Source organism: Crinia signifera, chromosome 3, assembly GCF_055691185.1.
Source record: "Crinia signifera chromosome 3, ASM5569118v1, whole genome shotgun sequence".
Taxonomy (NCBI): Eukaryota; Metazoa; Chordata; class Amphibia; order Anura; family Myobatrachidae; genus Crinia; species Crinia signifera.
In genome coordinates this window covers 285351343-285372344 of record NC_139219.1, presented here as the reverse complement: position 1 = coordinate 285372344, position 21002 = coordinate 285351343, and the positions used below count along the sequence as shown (strand labels likewise).

Genomic DNA, 21002 nt, shown 5'->3' with positions numbered 1-21002 from the left:
CGCTTCGGGTTGACGTTGATCGTGGGGTGGCGTTAACAATTGTGGGGGCCATTTCAGACTTTAGGGTGACTATTTGGGCTCTGTGGGCCATTTAACATTGTTTCCTATGGAAAAATCGCGGGCATTGAGGCATTGAACACTAAAATCTCGTCCAATCAGACTTTTAACATTGATCCCTATGGGAAATCGCGGGCATCGCATCGCACCCGTTTTTTAGTGCATACGATGGTCGCGATGGGCGCCGTTCTAGGTAAAGAGTACCCACATTTCCCATGTATTTGATATTTAATGTAACATATTTTTACATTTACAATTAATAATTGCAATTCAAATAAGTTCCCTGTTATAAATGCCACATTTATCTGAACTGATAAGTATAATACTGTGGATTAATCTTGTGTGATTATGCTGTGCTGTTAATTAATAACGGAATTTCCTGCACTATATAAAAAACTTATTAAATACATTTCCTCATTGGAGTGATTACGATGTTTGTATTAACTTTGGTTTTTGTGGTTGTTCAGAATTGGTGGTGTAATATAGGACACTTGTCACCATTAGTTAATATATTTTCTAATATTATTAAATGGAAAATAAAAGCTATTAGGCTTAGCCACAATCAATATTTATTTCCCTTCAGGTCTCTTCCTTCCCTACTGGCTGCTGCAGCCTAATGACAAACACTCTGTATTATTTAGTATGACACTGGCTTTGTAGGCTGGAATGCAAATCACATTTCCTGCTTTAATTGATCACATTATAGTTTTATATGTTCTAAGTAGGGTGGCCAATCCCGGGATCGGGATCGGCGGGATCCCGGGATTTCAATCAGATTTCGGGATTAGACTGTTCATGCGCAGTCTAATGGTGGGCAGCGTCTGAGCACTCGCTCAGACGCTGCCCGACTGTTCCCGAATCCTGACCCCGGCGTACGGCCTGCGTAGCATGACCGTAGAGGTCACGCTGCGCAGCCCACACCGCCCACTCTGAAGCAGCCTTCTCCTGTGCCCGCCCCCTTCCAGTCTCCTCCGGCCTGCCCTGCCTCTTCGTTCTCCGGCCTGCCTGCCTGCTAAGAATGAGGTGCACGAGCCTGGAGGCACCGCACCTCCGAACCCACTCCACTCCCGGCCGGCAGCCCGTTAATGTGAGGAAATGTGCGGGTCGGCCGGTGTGGGGGTGGGTATGCTGTGCTGCATGTTTATCCTCTGAGTCATTGCAGGTGCAGAACTGTATTAGGGATGCCATTCCCGGGAATCCCGGGATTGAGCATTTTTCAATCCCGGGATTGAAAAAATGCCCCGGGATTGGCATCCCTAGTTCTAAGTTACCAGCCCCATCAATATGACAGAACCGCATACCAGTAATGTCAGCACCAGGAGCTGTAGTTGCCCAAATGGAGCAAATCTTACATTTCTCCATCGTACACCGTCTGGTGGCTGCCGGTGTGCAAAACCCTTGAAACCCCCCCCATAGATGTGAGGAGTATTTTATTATAAAGGATAAGAACACAGCAACTATTTCTGCCATTATTCTACCTTTTTAATTCAACAACTAATGTACTTTCATTCAGAACAATATACACACTGGCAACAATAAATAATGGGGAAGAATTGTATAAAAGCTTGGAGAAGGATCAAGTGGAGAGAAATAAAGTACAAGCCAGTCAGCTCCTAACTGCCATGTTACAGGCGGTGTTTGAAAATTGCAGCTAGGAGCTGATTGGTTGTCACTTTTTCTCTCTCCAAGCTTGGATCAATGTATCTATTGTTTTCTTACATACCGTAATTCTGCGCTTGACCAACAGGCAGGAATGTTGCTCGGTTAGGTGACCATAATACATCACTGGGTATTGTTAGCATGCATGCAAGATCACACACACACACGTATTTTACAGCCCCATTTATCACAGTGCCAGATGGTAATAATTATTGGTTGCTCCTACATAGCTATAAGTATAGGAGGGGTGCAATTTTGTGAATTCAGATCACAAGCTCATGGAGAATGAATTAGGGACATCCCTTTAAAAAAATAAGAATGGAAACATATTGGATTGGATATTGGAACAATCCTTTTCTTGAGAATATACATCCTCAGGTCCTCTTTAATAAAGAATCATTATTAACCCATTTGAGTGCCAAGTGAATATGTCAAAATAGGTGTAAAAATTGGCAAGCAAACCTTTTTAATCATCATAATGACCGGGAATGTTTACCTTCTATAGGAAATATAATCTTTTCTTGCACAACATTTTTTTTATTTGAATTTATTTAACAAATGTGAGCGACGCTGACATTTTTAGTGGATATTTAGAACAACAGAGATGTTGCCACTGAAAGGATTAAATGCAATTATAACTGTAATAATAACCAGTGGCAGTTACAAATGTGGGAAGCCACCCCAAGTAGTTTGGCAGCATGTGGGGTGGGTGGGGGGCAGCTGCCAATAACATGCCATTAGAATAGTGTATCGTTTTATTGATACCAGTAGATACTTTAGTCCTGTGTGTGACTGGACGCTTTTTCTTCTTGCCCCAGCAAATTGCCTTCAAGCACCTTGTTCAGAGAAACCGACAAAATGAGCAACAGACTCAGACCCCACCGGCCGTCAACTCCACCATCAAGCTGCCATTTATAATTGTGAATACCAGCAAGAAGACCGTCATAGATTGCAGCATTTCTAGTGACAAGTGAGTGCGGTGAAAGGTTTGCAGGGCTTAGCGCTGTGGTGGTGGGGTTCCAAATGTGGTCTAGTAAAGAATATATATTTAAGATGGTAATTGTAACTGGCACGTGGGCATTTGTGGGCAGCATTCTGTTATTTCTTATATAGCCAATACACAAGCCTGTGCCTGCCAAATGCATATGGCACATTCATGTCCTGCATGAATCCTTCCCTGGTAGTTACAGTTGGATGTGTCTCTTGCAGATTTGAATATCTTTTCAATTTTGACCATGCCTTTGAAATACATGATGACATCGAGGTACTAAAGAGGATGGGGATGTCATTCGGACTGGAATCCGGGAAATGCTCAACGGAGAATCTAAAACTGGCCAAATCCTTTGTACCGCGTTCCCTGGAAGGATATGTGACAGGTAAATTATAATTCAATGATCATGCTAAGAAGTGACTTTGTAGGTTTGGTAGCAGCAGGTCACAGAGTGAATACAGGGATGCATTTGCTTGATTTACTTGGGGGGTGTTTGCTGAATTGTAAAAAAAAAAAGGTAATTGAGAGTGGTAAATTCAGATTTTTATGTAACAATGTTTAATAACCAAATTCATATATATAGTCCTAGCTGGCCTTGATGTTAGATATTTTGGGTAAAGCGCCTCTAAAGTAATGGCGGCCTGGACATTGGATATGCTGCGTTCTCCAGGATTGGGAGAGGATTTAAATATTAATTTGGGACATTTCTTCTCTAGTTATGGAAGCATTGTATATTACCGTTGCTTACAGAAATATACAGAAGAGGCAGGCTTCATTAACCATTACAGAATGCAGCGTTTCCTTATAAGTGACCATTTCCCATATTTTTTCACGGAACCCTTAAGATGTGGTCACTTTCCTTTCTAATATCACTCCACTGTGACTGAAAGAGTTACATGGATGTGGGCAGGCCTGGGACACAAGGCTGCAGAATACAAAGTCATTAGGAGTTGGCGGCAGTAGGGATCCTCAGTCTAGGGCTTTGTCTGCCGCACAGAGCAGAGCTGGCTGCAGATTCGCTGTGCATATTAAACATGCAGCATTCATTGCCTCCTTGGTGACATCTCTTCTTAATGAAAGGGCTTTTCCTGTTGATCCCTCAGAACAGCCTGTGCAGAGAGGGGGAAATCCCATTCACATTACCTGGATAGAGTACTACCAATATAACTGCAAAATGATATCACATGCACAGTGCACAGAATTAACCTTCTGCCTCTTATTAAAACATGTGACCGTTCTATACAATAAATCTGGCCATTGCAAAAGTTTGTATGTTTGTTCTATAACTCACTAATCTCTGTGTATGGAAGAAGCCCAAGTCATTCTTATTTATAGCCGCTGCCAAGAGCAGCTCATGGATGAAAGTACATAGGCCAGCCAGTCCTATCTCTCAGCAGATTTAATTCAGCCGGTGGGCAATAATGCCTGCTTAATCAAGAAAGTTCGTTTATCACAAGGAAGCATGATATGTTTGTCATATGGCGGTGTATGTCACATGTATATTTGAATGCATTGGCATCTGTTGTGGAATAAAGCCCCACCGATGCTCTGATTGGCCACAGTATGGTCTAGTTCTGTCACTGTTCCAGTGCTGTGGTTGGTCCAATCTGGTCACTGTTCTTACTTTCTGAGTGGCCACAGGTGTTCCTATTACTGTTCTAATGCTCTGATTAGCCTTAGTTTATCCTAAACCTGTTGTGATTTGACTACGCCGATTGCCCGCATGATGGTCTTGTTCTCTTGTTGGACACAGGACTATGCTGGTCATTGTTCTCATGCTTAACCCTTTTGAGTGCCAATGTTTCTGTGAGGGATCCTCAAAATATACGCTATAAATGGGTGCAATATTTAACTAAACGTTTGCACTCAAAGGGTTAATTGACACAAAGTTTTCAAGTCCCGTCACAGTTTAGTGTTCTCTTTGGCCACAGATTGGTCTAATCCTGACACTGTTCTCATTGTCTGATTGTGCAAAGATTAAAATAACACTAATATGCACTGAGTTTACGGCAAATGTCCTGGTGGATTTCAAAAGAACACCTGTATCTGTATTGAAGGCTGCATGCATGATTCCACCAAATGGGGGATGGGAACAGTTGGGGTGCCTTGGGGCCCGTGTTTGGGGACCCCTGTCCTAAACCTTTTATTCCGACACTCTCGTTGTGTTTGTTTCACATAGGAATTAGTCTGCAATACAATGTGGTGTATTCAATGCTGGGGACGAGCTGTGACAGCGAACAGGGTCAGTATTCAACTGACCCCCCTGCGTACGCTGTTTCACCCCTCACTCCATTTTTGGAGCGAGGGGGGGAAATGGAGAATACGGCCGCTGAAACAGCGAAGCTCGCGGCTAAATGCAGTGGCCTCCCTGCATTAGCCTTGAGCCTCGCTGTTTGGGGGAATCGGAGGATTTCCCTGCGGCGTTGAATAGGGTGAGTATCCGGCGCGGGGGTTAAACAGCGAGGATCGCTTGGTTTCGACCTTCCCCGCCGTTTAACCCCCTCACAGGCCGCATTGAATACACTTTAATGTATCAGACACTCCAGTCCATTAAAGATAAAAAATAATAATATATCTTTCTGTAGCCCATTTTCTGGACATAATAGAATTTATAATGTTGTATCTGTGTTCTCCACAAGCCTGTATCTGATGATAATGTGACCATTCTGTTGTCTATGGTAAGAGAAGGTACAATAGGTGCCGAGGAGGTGCAGCAGCTGGGAAATAGGCTTGTGCCATATGGCTTTACACAGCAGATGTTCAGTGGGCATTTGTTACAGGCTAGGCCAAGGCCAGAGACCTCTGGTAACTGCATGAATACAATTAGAAACTGAGAGCGCGGCTTAAAACCAAACCCTCCCATGCATAATGCTGACTTCAGTATGTTCTGTGTGTTTTGTGCTAGACATGGCATCGGGGACATCTTGGGCAGAACAAGGACTTCATTTCAATGCATCGCAGACGGTCTCTGCAGCAAACTCCTCCAGCACTACCACTTACTCCCAATCCAGGTAGGACTGCATGATCTCTGCACCCTGCAGGAGTACAGTAGACGCACTCGAGTTATCCATGTGAAGAAGGTGGTTAAACAGAGCAATGGCATGATGGAACTTTGCCCTGTGGCAAATGGGGGAAAATCACTGGGCTGGGAATCGCTCAGCATACATACTGAGCGATTTTCTCACTTCTGAGCAATTTTCCTGGGGGTGGACGACTTGCCATAGCAGGACGCTATGGCAAGCCGTCCACCCCGTCAATCATCTGCTGGTAATATCACGAATCCGCGCTCGCCACTCATCGCTGGCACGCACACACTGGGGCGGCTTTTGACCTGAAAGTAAATGGTAAAACTGACCTGCTTTCAGCTCACAGTCGCCCAGTGTGTGCATGGGCCTGTACTCCTGACATGGGAATGTGTGAGATGACAGCCATTCTGAGTAAGAGTCATATGACATGTAGCCTGAATGTGATCCACAGCTACCCAGTTGACCTGAGCTGTGTCACTGAGCTGCCGGGTAATAAACATACTGTCACAGCTGTGAGAAAATGTGCAGCATGTGAGGGGCTGCCGTAGCCCATTGGTGAACAGAGGGTGCGTCAGCAACATACGAGATCTGCACACTGGACGAGTTAGTAATGTATATGAAATTAGCGCATGACCTATGAAGTCCCAGAACAGTGTCAGACCACCCAATATCCTGGATCCCATAGTGGTTTATTTCCTATCAATGAAATGATTGTTGTGGTCTCTGATTATCAAGATGCAAGGTGGGAGTCACCAACTGGATCCTTCAGTCTCATTATGATCTTAGAAATAGCCTGGGGGCTGCCCAATAAAGTATTTACTCCCAGACACACCCCTCTTTGAGAAATTAGTTTCAAAGTTTTTTTTATCGCAATGGCTAATTATCAAAATAGCACAATAATGTTCTTCTCTTTTGGGGTAGACGATACGAGCAATCCAAAGTATCACCACATACTGTAAGTAGCCATACTTGGTAGCTGCATTGGTTCGGTATCTGATGTCGGCTTCTGTTGTGCTGTACTGCAGTGTATCCCAGTCACTAGACAACCAAGAATAGTCTGGTATTTCTTCCAATTCAATCAAAATGTGTGATACATGAAGGAGTTGCTATTCTTGGTGATCTTACTGCAGCCGGAGCAGACACTCAATGAGTCCGATGCACTGGAGTATGAAGGCCTGATGTACACAAAGGTGTATTCAATGTGGCCGGTGAGGGGGGCTAAACAGTGATCCTTGGCGCTTAACCCCTGCGCCGGCTGCTCACCATATTCAACGTTCTGGGGGAATTCTTGCTGTCTGAGGATGGCGAGAATTCCCCCAAACAGCCAGGCTCGCGGCTAATGCAGGGAGCCATTTTCAGGGGTCAGTTAAATACTGACTCTGTGAGCTGTGACAGTGAGTAGACAGCACTGCTCGCTGTCACAGCTCGCAGAAATCATTGAATACACCCCAAAATGTATGTTAGTGGAGGTGGGAGAGAAGTTGTTTTACAGCATAGGCCAGGCCAGTGAGGCAGGTGGGAAGGGTACTAGGCCCACAAAATACTCCAAAGGTGCTGTGCTTGTGTCCAGCAGCGCCCATCTGTGACCTGTTTTCGAGAGCTCACACACACGCCATCCAGTGGGTTGCGGATGCACATGCAGTGCATCTGCAGAGACCGCAAGCACACTAGTTGCAGCCATTGACCTGTGATTGTCGCTGCTAACAGCAAATGTGAGCAAGGACTTATCTGTTTATACTCCCGTTTTCTGACATAATTTTTTGCTCTTCTTTTTTCCCTCCCCCCACACAGTGTAAATCCCGGATTATTTTTCGACACCGAAGTTTCTCTGACAAACAGCAGCCACCACTCTAGTTCTGGAACTTCCCATTACACGGAGTCTCGGGGGGAGACACCATGTTCATTTGATGACTATGATGAAGACGATTCCTCTTCTCTGGAATAGTGTCAGTATGGCGTGTACGTGTAAGGATGTATATGTAAGTGTGTACGCGTAGTGTAGTCTTCCAACGCAATTTCGATGGCTGTCCGCATCGAGATCTTAGACTATCTTCTCCGAATGAGGACGAGCAGTGGACACTGCCATATTTTCAGAATGCTTTAAGATGGCGTCTTGCCGGATGTGGAATGACGTGATTGCCCCAATAACACGATTTGGTTTTGGTTGGCAGGCAGGGAACAAACACAGGGTATGTGAATTTTTTTTATTTTATTTTTTTGTCCTTCCCGCTGTGAAAGTACATTTTCATTTTTTTCTGCATGGCTGCTGGAGCAACGCCTTTTGGATAACGCATCTTTTGGAAATTCCTGTCATAAGCTCGAGACCACTTTGGTATCCAAGAGAAACAAGTCCATTTAGGAGACATGTCTGCCAACGATCTATAAAATCGACGCTGCTAAGTCCTGATTGCTGCAGATATCGGGGGCAAATCAGACTATTTTTGTTTCTATTGAAGTGGTTGTCTTTCACACAAGGAACTAAAACATTTTAGCACCGGCTATACTGAAAATAAAGGGGAATACTGTGATGGGGAATGCTGTTGAGGTAACCCAGGTTGTTTTTTTTTTTTTTTTGTCAGTTGTGAGCAATGTGTGGTATTGGGAAATGTTTTATCCATCGTGTATATAGCACAGCAGCAGAACAGAGTCACGATTTACAGTTGGAAACGGACAGGACACATTCACGATGTTCTAGGTGCAGCTCACAAGGAATTTCAACATTCAGTGACAAATACACGTCTAAAAGAAGATTTATTAAGGTGTGCCCATCTCATACACGCAGTGCCAGCAGTCATTCTGTGGGCTGTCCAAAGATGCAGCCTATTAGGGCGCTAAACTATGAGGCAAGCTGACTAGTCGATTGATAAGCTTTACTTCTAATGAGCAAGACTACAAAATGGCCGCCTCTGCTGTGTGTAGGGTATGCGCAGGATATACAGTAGGTGTTTGAGTTCCGCTTTCATTGTTCACTAGAGAGGATACTTATTGGAACTCTAAGCCAATTAATGTTATTTTACTAGAACTGCTGGAATTTTTCAAAATAAAAGCCCAAAAATCATCTGCCATGTTCAAAAAAAATATATATAGAAACATTTCATTGTTTTGTTCATTTTGTCAGCAGGAGAAGAATTTATTCCTAAAAAAAAAAAAAAGAAGATGTAATGCTGCTAATAACTCTCATTGGTTACTCAATGTTGTCTTCTGTGTTGTTTGTATATGGCCAAAGCTTAAAAGAATTTATAATGTAGCTGTGCAGCTATATTGCGAGCCATGTATTTGCGCTGCGTCATAAGTTTTCTTTAATATTAGGAACATTTATTCTTGGTTTGTTTTTGTTTTTTTATCTATTACCGCCAGCCAGTTCACTTGTTTGTTTGTTTTATTTTTTTATAATTCTACAAATAATAGATTTTTTTTAAATTTAATTCAAAATCCTATATCTATAAAATGACCCAATTTATTGTTTTAATTTGTGATTTGAACATGTTTGTGTTTTTCTATTGCTTTTTCGGCTCATCTCGTCTCCTAAATGTATTGGTGGCTGCTTAGTCTGTGAGCTGATCAAATAAGGGTTGGGATCATTATGTCTACAGCATGTAGGTCGACAACATTAGGTCAGCATGGGAAAAGGTCGACATGGTTCTAGGTCGAAAGGTCATTAGTTCGACAGTGTGTAGGTCGACGTGGGTTTTTTTCACAGTTTTTTTGACCATGTCGAATGTTAACACAGTCGACACGGACACAGTTTAAAGTGCACCACATCGCATGCGGCTTCGGGCACGGTGCCTCGCTACGCTCGGCACACTATTTCATTCTCCCACCATGCCCTAGTGGATGGTTGGGCATGAAATACCGCCTGTCGGCACATGTTAGCTCAAAAAACTGTGAAAAACTCCTTTTGACTGTCGAACTAAAGACCTTTCGCCATTTCCCATGTCGACCTAATGGTGTTGACCTAATGACTGTCGACCATCATGCTGTAGACCAAATAACCGCATAATAATGGGGAAGATGAATTTAGCCTGGTGAAGAGATAAAGTGGTAGGTGATAATGCACCAGCCAACCAACTCCTAACTGTCATTTTTCAAACATAGCTGATTGGCTGGTGTGTTATCACCTATCTCTTCACCAGGCTTGATACATCTGCCCCAATGATAGGAAACTAGCCTCTCAGTGCTGTCTAGAACCGTGACAACCCTCCAATTGTCACCACTGTGCTTAGAAGACGGCTGCAGTTATCTTGTGGGCTGAACCACCATTCCTTGGAATGCTACCTTCTAAATTCCTTCAGGGGGAGAAAATTGAAAGAAACTACCAATCAGTGGGCTCCTATCATTTTTCAAACACAACCTGTAATGAGGCATTTAGGAGCTGAGTGGCTGATGCATTATTTCTGTCAGCATTATCACTGTCCAAGACTTTATCGAGACCCATATCACTCTCTAAAACCTATTCCTTCAAGTCATTAGTGTTCTGTGCCACGGTAGTGTGCATTCTTGTAAATGGTGGCCCAGGCCTCACAACTGCTTCTACTATAGTCAGGCAGTAGGTACATATTAAATACCGTGTAGTTTATTTAATTTGTGTGTGGAATATTATTCATTATCTTATGTTGCCCTATATGTTATAATTACCTGCAGATGTCTTTCTTGAAGCAGTTTAACCTCTATGTGAAAGGTTGACATAAGATAACATCATTTTGGTGTCTTTTACATATTTGTTTAGGGATGACCACACCAAGGTTGTCTTTTTATCATAGAAACTTATTAACCCACCAAGTTTATTCTCCAAGATCTAAGACTCCTGGTGCCGTTGGGTTATTGGGAACAGACACCTGTATCTCTGCTGTTCTAATGCACTTTGCACCCACCGCATGGAAACAAGGGGTGACAAGGAGTTTGCTGCTTCATCATAATGGGAGCATATTCAAAAACATCAAATAATATTGAACTTGCCAAAAAAAAACTGCAGTTTTGATTCATAGAAATATTGAGTATTTTACATGAAACTGCTGATTTTAGTATGTTTAAAATGCATAACAAATACCATTGGCAAGAAACCTTTTGTGTTTTTACCAGTACTAGCTTCCTGCAGCTGTTTTGTGGTTAATATCCATGATAATGCAGTCTGCTAAATTACCAGGTGAACAATGACATCAGTTACTAGTTCCCAGTGCATTGTGGGGATTAGCCCTGGTTTCAGGCCAGAGATTGGCTCCTTGTGCAGGTTACAGGAGCTTGGCGCATTTTTACAAGCAGTCATTGCAAAATATGGGATTTTACATCTGCTCTATGGTTTTTAGAAGATCAGTATAAATTCTTATCCATTAAGTGACACACAATAAATATAATGGATATGTCTGTTTTTGTTTTGTTTTTTTCTCCCCATTGGTAATTATGCAAATCCTAAGACTTATTATTTAACATTTTGAAATTAGAACCTATTATTTAAAGTTGACTTTAGAAACCTTTTAGTCTTGGTTAGGATAAAGCCAAACGAATAAGCTTGTATATCACAGCGGCTTTATTTCTGTGTGAGCAATAAGGCAGAAAATGTTATTTTAATGGTGTAAAAATGTTTTGTTTGAGGATGTTCGCTACAGTTATTACCCATCAGCTATTAAATAACAATAGTTTTATGGAAGAATCAATGGGAGGTGATTTGCCGAGATGGTGCAAATGTGCAGTAACCCATAGCAACCAACCAACCAACATTTTGCTTTTAGTACACTAATGTGGTCAGGATGGCCAACAGCGGATTCGTTGAAGCAGTTAGTAAGACATTCGCTGATTGGTTTCCTTTGGTTACTGCACTTGTGCACAATTTGCACCATGTTTGTAAATCAGCCCCAGAATGGGGTTCCCCAGCACAAGCCAACACATTAGCCGAGTCTACATGTCACTGTTTGCAGTCCCTCCATGTGTACCCCCTCTTACTATACCTCCGGTGGAGCAGAGTCCATTCCCAGACCTGATTTTGGCTATGTGCTGGGTGAACACTGTAGTTCTGGGAACGCTTGGGATCTTACAGTTCTGCTTGGTTGAAGTATTTATCGCTGCACCAGTGTGATGTTTTATATGGCCAGTGTGTGACAGGGCAATGTCATTAACTGTATCACTGCCGGGGAGAAGCACAGAGGTAACAGTGTCTTATTGGGGTGGGGGGTTGCTTTTCAACAGTGATTCAGTTTAAAGTATTTAATGCTGTAAATGCTCATTATCTTTCCAAGAAATTGTGTAACATACTAAATGTTTATCTCAGTAAAACTATTTTTGATTCCAATGTCTGGAATTCTTTACTGAAAATGATCTCTGTCTACAAATCTTATATGAATTGGGAAATAATTAGCGTGTTCCTGGTAGTACGAGAATAAATAAAGGAAGCGCCGCGGCTGTTCTTATTTTATCACCTTGGAATGATTCACATGCATCAATATTACAACGCCAATTTAATAATTAATTCAATGTCAATACATATAAAAAATTACATATAATGTGTTACTAAATGGCCATCAGTTAATACATTTTACACTAATGCATACCAAAAAGCAAGAAGAAATAAGTGATACTAAAAAAAAATGGATAAAATATGTACCATTAAAATATTGATGAGCGGCACAAATATGAGTCACTACTAAAAAAGAAAAAAATCAGATGATTCTGGGTGCACTTTTAAATGTCAATCCGGTCTTAGTGGAATATTAAAATAGTACTTTCCATTATAAGTGGTTTTTTTGGGAAATGCCGTGTACAGTCCCGCTGGTTACTGGGACAAAGATACTCACAGCAGGGGTCCACGCTAGATGTAGCAAGCAGATTTGGGGTAATATACCTGAATGTCCAGGAATGGAATCCCGTCCAATGTAGAAGCAAGCTGCAGCGGCTCGGCAGGTGTTTAGACCGTGTATGCGTCCAGGATGAGAGGCAGGTGCCGGCCGCGTACAGGATACGCTGGTGAATAAAGTTACGGGGAGGGATCTCACCCGTGTTAGATGTTGCTTTCCCCTCTGCAATCGAGTGGACTACGCTTCCCAGCGGTGACTGGATGAGATGAATCGTGATGAAATGTCCTGTTTTTGCTGATGAAGGACAAATCGGGTGACAGGCAGTGCAATCTATATAGCAATGTCCAGAATCATCAGAATATGGCTGCACAGATGTCCAGTAAAGGTCCACTAACGCGTTTCGCCCGATAGGGGCTTTTTTAAAGAGTATAAACATAACTATAATAATTTTATATTTATATAAAAAAAAATTCTACTAAGTATATATTTTTGGTCTTTGTTTGTTCCTGGTAGTACTGTTTATCACAGGACATTAAAGGGCACCTGTGGAACACTGGTCTAAAAACAAGCAATACCTACAGTACTGCTATTCATTTAATAAGGTTGGGGGGGATTGTTCTACTTGTGTTTTAGTAGTATAAACATCACATCTAGCATCCAAAGTTTGCAGTCGGTCAAGTAGCTCCTGCTGACGCAGACCACACTTGTATCTGTGGAAGATCAAGGCTCTCCAATAGCGTCTGTTGAGCTCAATAACAAGTTTGCGATGGAAGTGAACATGTTGTGCAGTGCTGCTCTTGGGGCTAATTCTGGTTGGATCGCATAAGCGCATTCCCCCAATGAGGAGGTTCTGCAGGTGCGTGTGACCTGCTCTGTGCTCGCGTCACACAATAGCGAACGCCTCTGCATGATTGATGCGTATGCGCAGAGGTGGCCGGGCCACCGGCATTTCTGTAAACGTTGACGTGAGCAGCTTATCATATGCGATTCTTACTGAATTAGGCCCAATTTACAGTTCTGCGACTTAACATTTCTCAAGAACTTTAGTTAGAGATTCCAGTTCTACTCTACCTACACCTTGAAACTTAATGTACACTCCTCGTACAACACAAATCAGAACTCAAAATGTATAAACCAGCATAAACAATGTGAAATAATACAAATAAAAGATGCAACTCTATTCCCTTCATGCTTGCAAATTTATTTCAGAGATCCATAAGGCTGTGTGCGCCAAATCCTGCAAATCCAGGGTGAGATGAGGGGCTATTGGAACTACACTTCATCCTGGGATCAAGTCTGAATTAAGCCCAATTTCATTAGGAGCAAGCAAGGGGTGTGGTATAGAGTACCGACAGTCGGGATCCTGACAGTCATTTAGCCCGACGTCGGGATCCCAACTGCCCGGACTCAGACTGCATGGTGAGCGCAACAAAACCACTTATGGGCTTGCTGCGCTCGCCACACTGCGGGCACGGTGGCTCGCTACGCTTGCCACCTATTCTATTCTCCCTCTATGGGGGTCGTGGACCCCCACGAGGGAGAATAGCCGGTGGCCATCGGGCAACCGTCTGTCGGAGTTTTGACAGTCGGGATCCCGACGTCGGGTATATGTTGGTATCGCGTCTGGCACCCGCAAGGAAGTCCAACTTGTTCTCAAAATGGGCAAAACCATTTTCACTGCTGGTGGGGCAGATGTAACATGTGCAGAGAGAGATTTTTTTTTTTTTAGGTCAAGATAACTGCACTAGTTTAATAACCAGTGCAGCTATAGCATACTTGCCTACCTGCCCCTCTCCATGACGGAGCAAATGCTCTGTTCCTGGCCTTCCCTGGTAATGTATGATTGCCAGCACCTGTGGTGAAACGCCTTTCTTATCAATGACCTAGCTCCCCACAGGTGATGGCAATCATACATTACCAGGGAAGTCCAGGAACAGAGCATTTTCTCCCTCATGGAGAGGGTCAGGTAGGCAAGCATGAGCTATAGTGGAACGAAACGTTCCAGCATGCCTTCCTCTGCAGTGACTAATGGAAGCAATCATGTGACTGGCTTCTGCTCTGTGATAATAAATAGAATAATGAATTGGAGTTTAGTCTACAATTATCTGTGATTGTTATTACTGATCTACAATACCGCAGATTGTTCACATAATTACTAGAGAGCACCAGGGTTTCTGTTAGGAATTTAATACGGATCTCCAAATGACTTTGTGTGTAGGAGCTCACAACCCCATTAGTGAAGAATGCTGCTGTACAGTCTGTGCCTGATGAAATCTAATCCCAGAAAATAAAGAGCCCCAGAAACCTAATCCTGCATTGTAGTGATTTCCGTTTAGATTGAGTTACCATTAGGCATGAAACGTCCTCATCCTCTGGGTGCTCTATCAGGGTGTTAAGCAACAAAGTGATGGACAATGATTTATTTCACATAAAACGGCTTTTTCTCTCAGAAATACTAATCTGAAAGTCCCCTGATCTCTGCAGATCCCACGGTGAAGGTCTGCTCGTGTTTCATTACTAAATATAAATAAATTGACGTGAATGATATTCTATATAGTGTATTTCTGGGACAGTTTAATTATTCTTAAGGCCCCCATACACTAGCCGATTTTGGTCAGATTTCAGCCAGATCAGTCGGATCTGGCCGAAATCGGACCAAAATCGGCTAGTTTTGATGTCCCCTCAGATCCGATGCGCGGTCCCGTGCGCATCGGATCTGCGTCGGGTGGTCGGACCTGCTGCACGTCCGACCACCCGACTTGGGACCTAGTAGAGGGAGCAGGGGGGGCTGGGGACGCTGCGGGGGACACAGGCGGCATAGAGCCGGGCAGGGGGAGCCGGCGGGAGCTGGCGGGAGCTGTCAGTACGGAAGGAAAAATAAAAAAGCCCATACAATGAATGGGCAGCCTGTGATTGGCTGAGCGCTCTCTCAGCCAGTCAGCAATTGGCTGAGAGAGCGCTCAGCAGCCAATCACAGGCTGCCCATTCATTGTATGGGCTTTTTTTTTCCTTCGGTACAGACAGCTCCCGGCTCCCCCTGCCCGGCTGAGCTGTAAGTAATTGCCGCCTCTGTGTCCCCCCGCAGCGTTCGTCCCCCCAGCCGCCTCAATGTCTCCCTGCCCCCTGCTCCCTTCACATTGCAGCTCTCCTGGAGTTGCAAATGATACATCGCATGCGATGTATCATTTGCAAAACTTGGCACATCAAGTGCCAAATCGTGTGTCCCCCTCCCGGGGAGCTGCAGGGGGGAATCGGGTCCGACTTGTCCTTAGGACAAGTCGGACTAATGTATGGGGGCCATAACCAATGTTCCCTCTAATTTTACGAAGGCTGTGTGCGGCAAATGATTTTGGCTGTGCAACTTTGGAAGGAAATTTAAATTTTTGTGCGTCACTTATATATAACTGGAAAATGACGTTCATCATTTGTGTTAACTTTACCTCAAAATGATATTAAACGTTTAAACATTCAAAACACAGCATACAATGTAGTTAATGGGTGAAACACACATTAATTGAGTCCACAACTGCAAAAAGGGACCACTGCTGCTTTGTGCGCTCTGTTGTAATGTCTGTGCGCACGCTCGTCGAATTGTGTGCGTGCGCACGTGCGCACAGCTTAGAGGGAACACTGGCCATAACTGTCAGTCAGTCAGGCTCATGATCTGCAGTCTATTGTTCCCTTCTTTCCTCATCCCTTAGAAATGTAGCCAGAAATGAGACTGGAAAATGAATCATGGGAAGAGGTTTGGTCCTTGAACTTCTTAAATCATCTATAGTTCTCTTAATACAAAATTGATTTCTTTATACTGTGCATCTGCTTCAGAGGGGGCTGCAAACCAGTTCAAAATTCAAATAGGGGAGCCACACCAACTGTAATTCCAAACGGACTCATTTGCAGTTAGTGTTTCTTTCCTATTTTGAACTGTGCTTTAGCACCTCCTCTGAAGCCGCCACTGTTAGTAGTGTTTAAGTGTGTGTCTCTGAAACACTGCCATCTGTTGGTAGCGAGTGAAACTACATCTTTCTCTAACACATGCACAAACAGAGGCAGTCACAAGGTAGCAGATTAGCTTTTAAAGCATTTGCTGTAAGCGAGCTTACTAGTATATACATATACTTGCTGTTTATCCCTGAAAGTATAGCCTTGTTGAACCTAACAATTCCCAATTTTTTAATGATCAGGCAAATGCCCCTGAAGTCACCCTGAGCTTGGGCCTGATTCAGACCAATCGCACAGCTGCGAATGCGCAGACTTGGAGAATATGGATAGACTCCTCATGGGTACGGCCTGTAGTAGGCATGCACGAGGCCTTAAGGTCCATACACACTGGGCGATTATGCCCAGCATGCATGGACGGCGATGATCGCTGTCATTGCTGGGGGGGGGGGAAATCCACCAAGTGCATACACACTGAGCGGCTTTCCCACTGCCAGGCGCTGTCAGCGCGGGGGGTGGATGGCTTTGCAAAGCTGTACTCAAAGCCGCTCATCTGCTGGTAATACTTTTATGACTTTGATCTGAAAGCCGCTCAAACTTGCTGATCAGTCGCCCAGTGTGTATGGGCCTTTGCTGCAATGAAAACCTGCAGGGTTTTTTTCTGGCCAGTTGCAAGGTGATTGAAAGAAAGAAAGAACGGCATTTGTTGGTGGTAACTGGATGTTTTCTGGGAGTGTTGGGGAAAACGCAGGGGTTTCCAGGTGTTTGAGGGGAGCGTGTGTGACGGAAGTTGTCGGATGGGGTCCAGAACTAGCATAGTTGCCCTGGGCTACACGCAGACTGGGAAAATCATTCAATGGAGAGCAGCTTGCGAATAGATTTGCAGGCGACACCCTGATCCAGCAATTAATAGGCTTGCAAAATGTAGGGCAGGGTATACCTGGAAGACTCTGAAAATTAGCAGCAGTGCGATCAGGTCTGAATAGGGCCGCTTGTACCAGAAGGAATGTGCCTTGATCATGTTAATAGCTCAGACTTATTATTAGGGGTTTCGGTTACTTAGCTGGATTTTTTCATTTTCTCCCTTTGTAGTAACATTGTAGTGCACCAGGATGGACATATGATACTAATAGTGCGGTAACCAGCAAATTACTATCCTGGGAAGTCTCCATTTCCAGGTTTCCAACTTGGCTGATGTAGTGTACACAAGTGGCCATTATTGGAAAATATCTGTTTGTTTCATTGAAAATCAAACGCAAAAATATTATACACCTTGATGTAGGGTCATGTATACGGACAGGAACTATTAGGGCCCATTCCCTGCCATGGCAGCTTCTTAACTCCTTGGGAAGGGGTGGGGAAACCCCAAACCTACATGGCTCTTCAAACTGGCCATGGTGCCACCCACATGATGCCATTGTCTCGATAGGGACCATGATCTGGCTGAATAGATCAAGCTGTAAATTGCATTAGCCAGGAGTGGTCAAACCGGTCCTTAAGGTCTCCCAACGTCCACATTTTCCATATCACCTAGCTGGTGCACAGCTGTAGTCATTACTAACTCTCACATTTTCCAAGTTACCTAGCTGGTGCACAGCTGTAGTCATTACTAACTCTCACATTTCCCAGTACACCTAGCTGGTGCACAGCTGCAGTCACTGCCTACAGTCACATTATCAAACCTGCTTCATTTATTCCTACTATAGATCCACAGGTTGCCTGAGACACATGAACTTGAGGACAGGTTTGGCCACCCCTGACTTTGGCCCAATATGCGATATTGTAGCCAATAGTGCACAATAGCTAGAGAGGGATCTGAAGGATCCTTTTTGTGGGTATGTTGAGAGGATGTGCAGATGATTCTTTCAGCAGGTGACGTATGGGGTGACTGTTTATCAATCCATCTAGATTGCAGAATCTTAATGTTGTCCCAGATAGGGTTAAACATCTATTCTCTAAGGATCATGGCCAGAATCGAGCACAGAATTCCATCACAAGACCTACCTAAACTTAGACATGTATTTGTACCATCGCACCCACCCAGACTGCTGCAATGCCTTCTAACTTAGTCTTCCATAAAAAGAATTGCATCAAAATGATACAAAATGCATTTGCCAGATTATTAACCAACTAGCCCAATAACATCTATTCTGTGCTCTCTGTAACATGGTGAATTGTATTTAAGATTGGCTTCCAGAGTTTCAAAGTCTTAGGGTGCATACACACTGTACAATTTTTTTGACCAATTTGGTTGAAAGACATTTCCATTGAACCCAGTGTCCTGGACTAGAGATGTTGACGAAAGATATTGACGACAGACAAAAGAAGAAAGATCTAGCTACAGTTTATAGGCTCTTTTTTGAAAGATATTCAAATTGAGCTGCATGCACAGTTGACGAACAATCTTGATGAACAACTGGCGGGTATGCGCATCATCATTCATCGTTTGTTTGTTGACAATATCTTTTGTCAACATCTTTCGTCCAGGACACTGGGTTCAATGGAAATGTCTTTCAACCAAATTGGTCAAAAAAATTGTACAGTGTGTATGCACCTTTACATAACCAGACCCAAGGTACTGGAAGCAGCTTCTGATCTTTCACCGTCTCTCTTGTTAACAGCATAGATGTTGGACTGGCTTGACTCTTTTCCCACACGCTATAATCATTCAATAACAGACTCGGGGGCCTCTGTGCTAAGCCTTAGGGCAGTGGTAGCCAACTCCAGTCCTTGAGAGCTACCACCAGTTCACATTTTCCAGACAACCTAGCTGCTGCACAGGTAAACTCATTAAGGTGCGTACACACGGGGGAGATATATTGCTCAGTTTCTCATCAGAGATGGTCGCTGATGAAAGGGAACCTCTGCCGGCGGTGCCGCAGAGGTAATCAGCTGGTTGCAGGAGCAAGCTCCTGCAACCAGCGATTAGAGTGGGACTGAAAACGGGAGCGCACACCCGGCGATTTATCACCAGGGCACACTCCCATCACTGGCAACATGGTCACCAGCGACCATATTCCCAGGGATTTCAGCCTTTATCGCCCCCGTGTGTACATACCCGGTTTCCCCGATAATAAGACCTACCCCGATAATAAACCCTACCCTTATTTCTGGACAACTGGACAAAATAAGCCCTACCTCGAAAATAAGCCCTAGCTAAATCGCCATTTTGCCCAGTCCTTGTGCTAAACTTCCAGCCCCCAGCCCCCCCCCGGGAGCAGAGTGACTGAGTGGTGGAAAGGCTGAGTGGCTGAAAAACACAGAAGGAAAGGAAAGCGGCAGTTGTGCTTAAAGTATAATGTGATTGAGGGGCATGATGTGGATAAAAGCAGGGACTGAGGGGCTAAAACAAGCCCTACCCCGAAAATAAGCCCTATGGTGTTTTTTGGACTGAACAAAAAAAATAAGACAGTGTCTTATTATAGGGGAAACACGGTAGCTTTACTCGCTAACACATTTTAAAAGATCCACAGTTGGAGCTAATTATTTCACTTGTGATTCTGTGAGGAGATTTGGAAAACATTAACTGTTGGTAGCTCTCGAGGACTGTAGTTGGCTACCCCAGCCTTAGAGCAATAGAACATGGATGAGACAAACATAACCAATCAAGCAGCTCCTGTCATTTTTTTTCCCCCAAACAGTCTGTGGCATGGCAGGTAGGAGCTGATTGGCTAATACTTAATCTCCATTTATTTTTCTGTCTCCAACACTTATTGAATAGACCCCTCAAAACTTACCTATTTAAAAAGTGCTCTCGCACTGCTGAGCGCTTCTGGAAGAAATCACGCTCCCTTGCGGGTTATCTCCACTTTTAAAATTAATTCTTTCCTCCTTCAGCTCTGCCCTTGCTATGGCCAAGGAATCCTACTTTAAGTCCCTCATCCTTTCGCAATCATCCAATCCCCGCAGGCTCTTCGCCACCTTCAACTCCTTGCTCTCCCCCCCTCCTCCAGCTCTTCCGTCCTCCATCGTAGCCGCTGATTTTGCTACCTACTTTTCAACCAAAATCTCCTCTCTAAGGACTGCCATCACTGCTGCCATGACCTCACCCTCTCCCTCCTACATCTCCACTCCCCTCCTTCCAACCCCTGTCCTCATTTTACCCCACCACTGCTGCTGAAGTCCACTCTATCCTTCAATCCGCTTCTCCCTCCACCTGCCCGCTCGATCCTATCCCCTCCAATATTATCCGTCGTCTCAGTCCGTCAGTCTGCTCTCACCTGGCTCACCTCTTTAATCTTTCCCTATCCTCTGGGATCTTCCCTTCCTCCTTCAAACACGCTCTTGTCTCCCCAATTCTCAAAAAAACAAATCTGGACCCCAACTCTCCATCCAACTACAGGCCCATCTCCCTCCTCCCTTTTGCCTCCAAGCTCCTAGAACGTCTGACCTATAATCGTCTCCTAAGCCACCTTACTGCTAACTTCATTCTAGACCCCCTCCAATCCGGGTTCCGCCCTTTACATTCCACTGAAACTGCCCTGACCAAAGTCACTAACGATCTACTATCGGCTAAATCCAAAGGCCTCTTCTCTATCCTCATCC

At 44.1% G+C, this 21002-nt stretch overlaps 1 protein-coding gene across 5 annotated transcripts in view; it reads left to right on the top strand.

The window, feature by feature from the left end:
• The window catches only part of TFDP2 (transcription factor Dp-2), a 76846-nt gene extending 64830 nt beyond the window's left edge, over positions 1–12016 (top strand). For all 5 annotated transcript variants that reach the window (XM_083178364.1, XM_083178363.1, XM_083178365.1 and 2 more), the window contains 4 exons: positions 2535–2686; positions 2926–3092; positions 5613–5718; positions 7525–12016. In XM_083178364.1, coding sequence (XP_083034490.1) covers positions 2535–2686; positions 2926–3092; positions 5613–5718; positions 7525–7678 — 579 coding nt within the window. In that variant the 3' untranslated portion in view covers positions 7679–12016. The remainder of the gene's footprint in view (positions 1–2534; positions 2687–2925; positions 3093–5612; positions 5719–7524) is intronic.
• The last annotated feature ends 8986 nt before the right edge of the window (positions 12017–21002 follow it).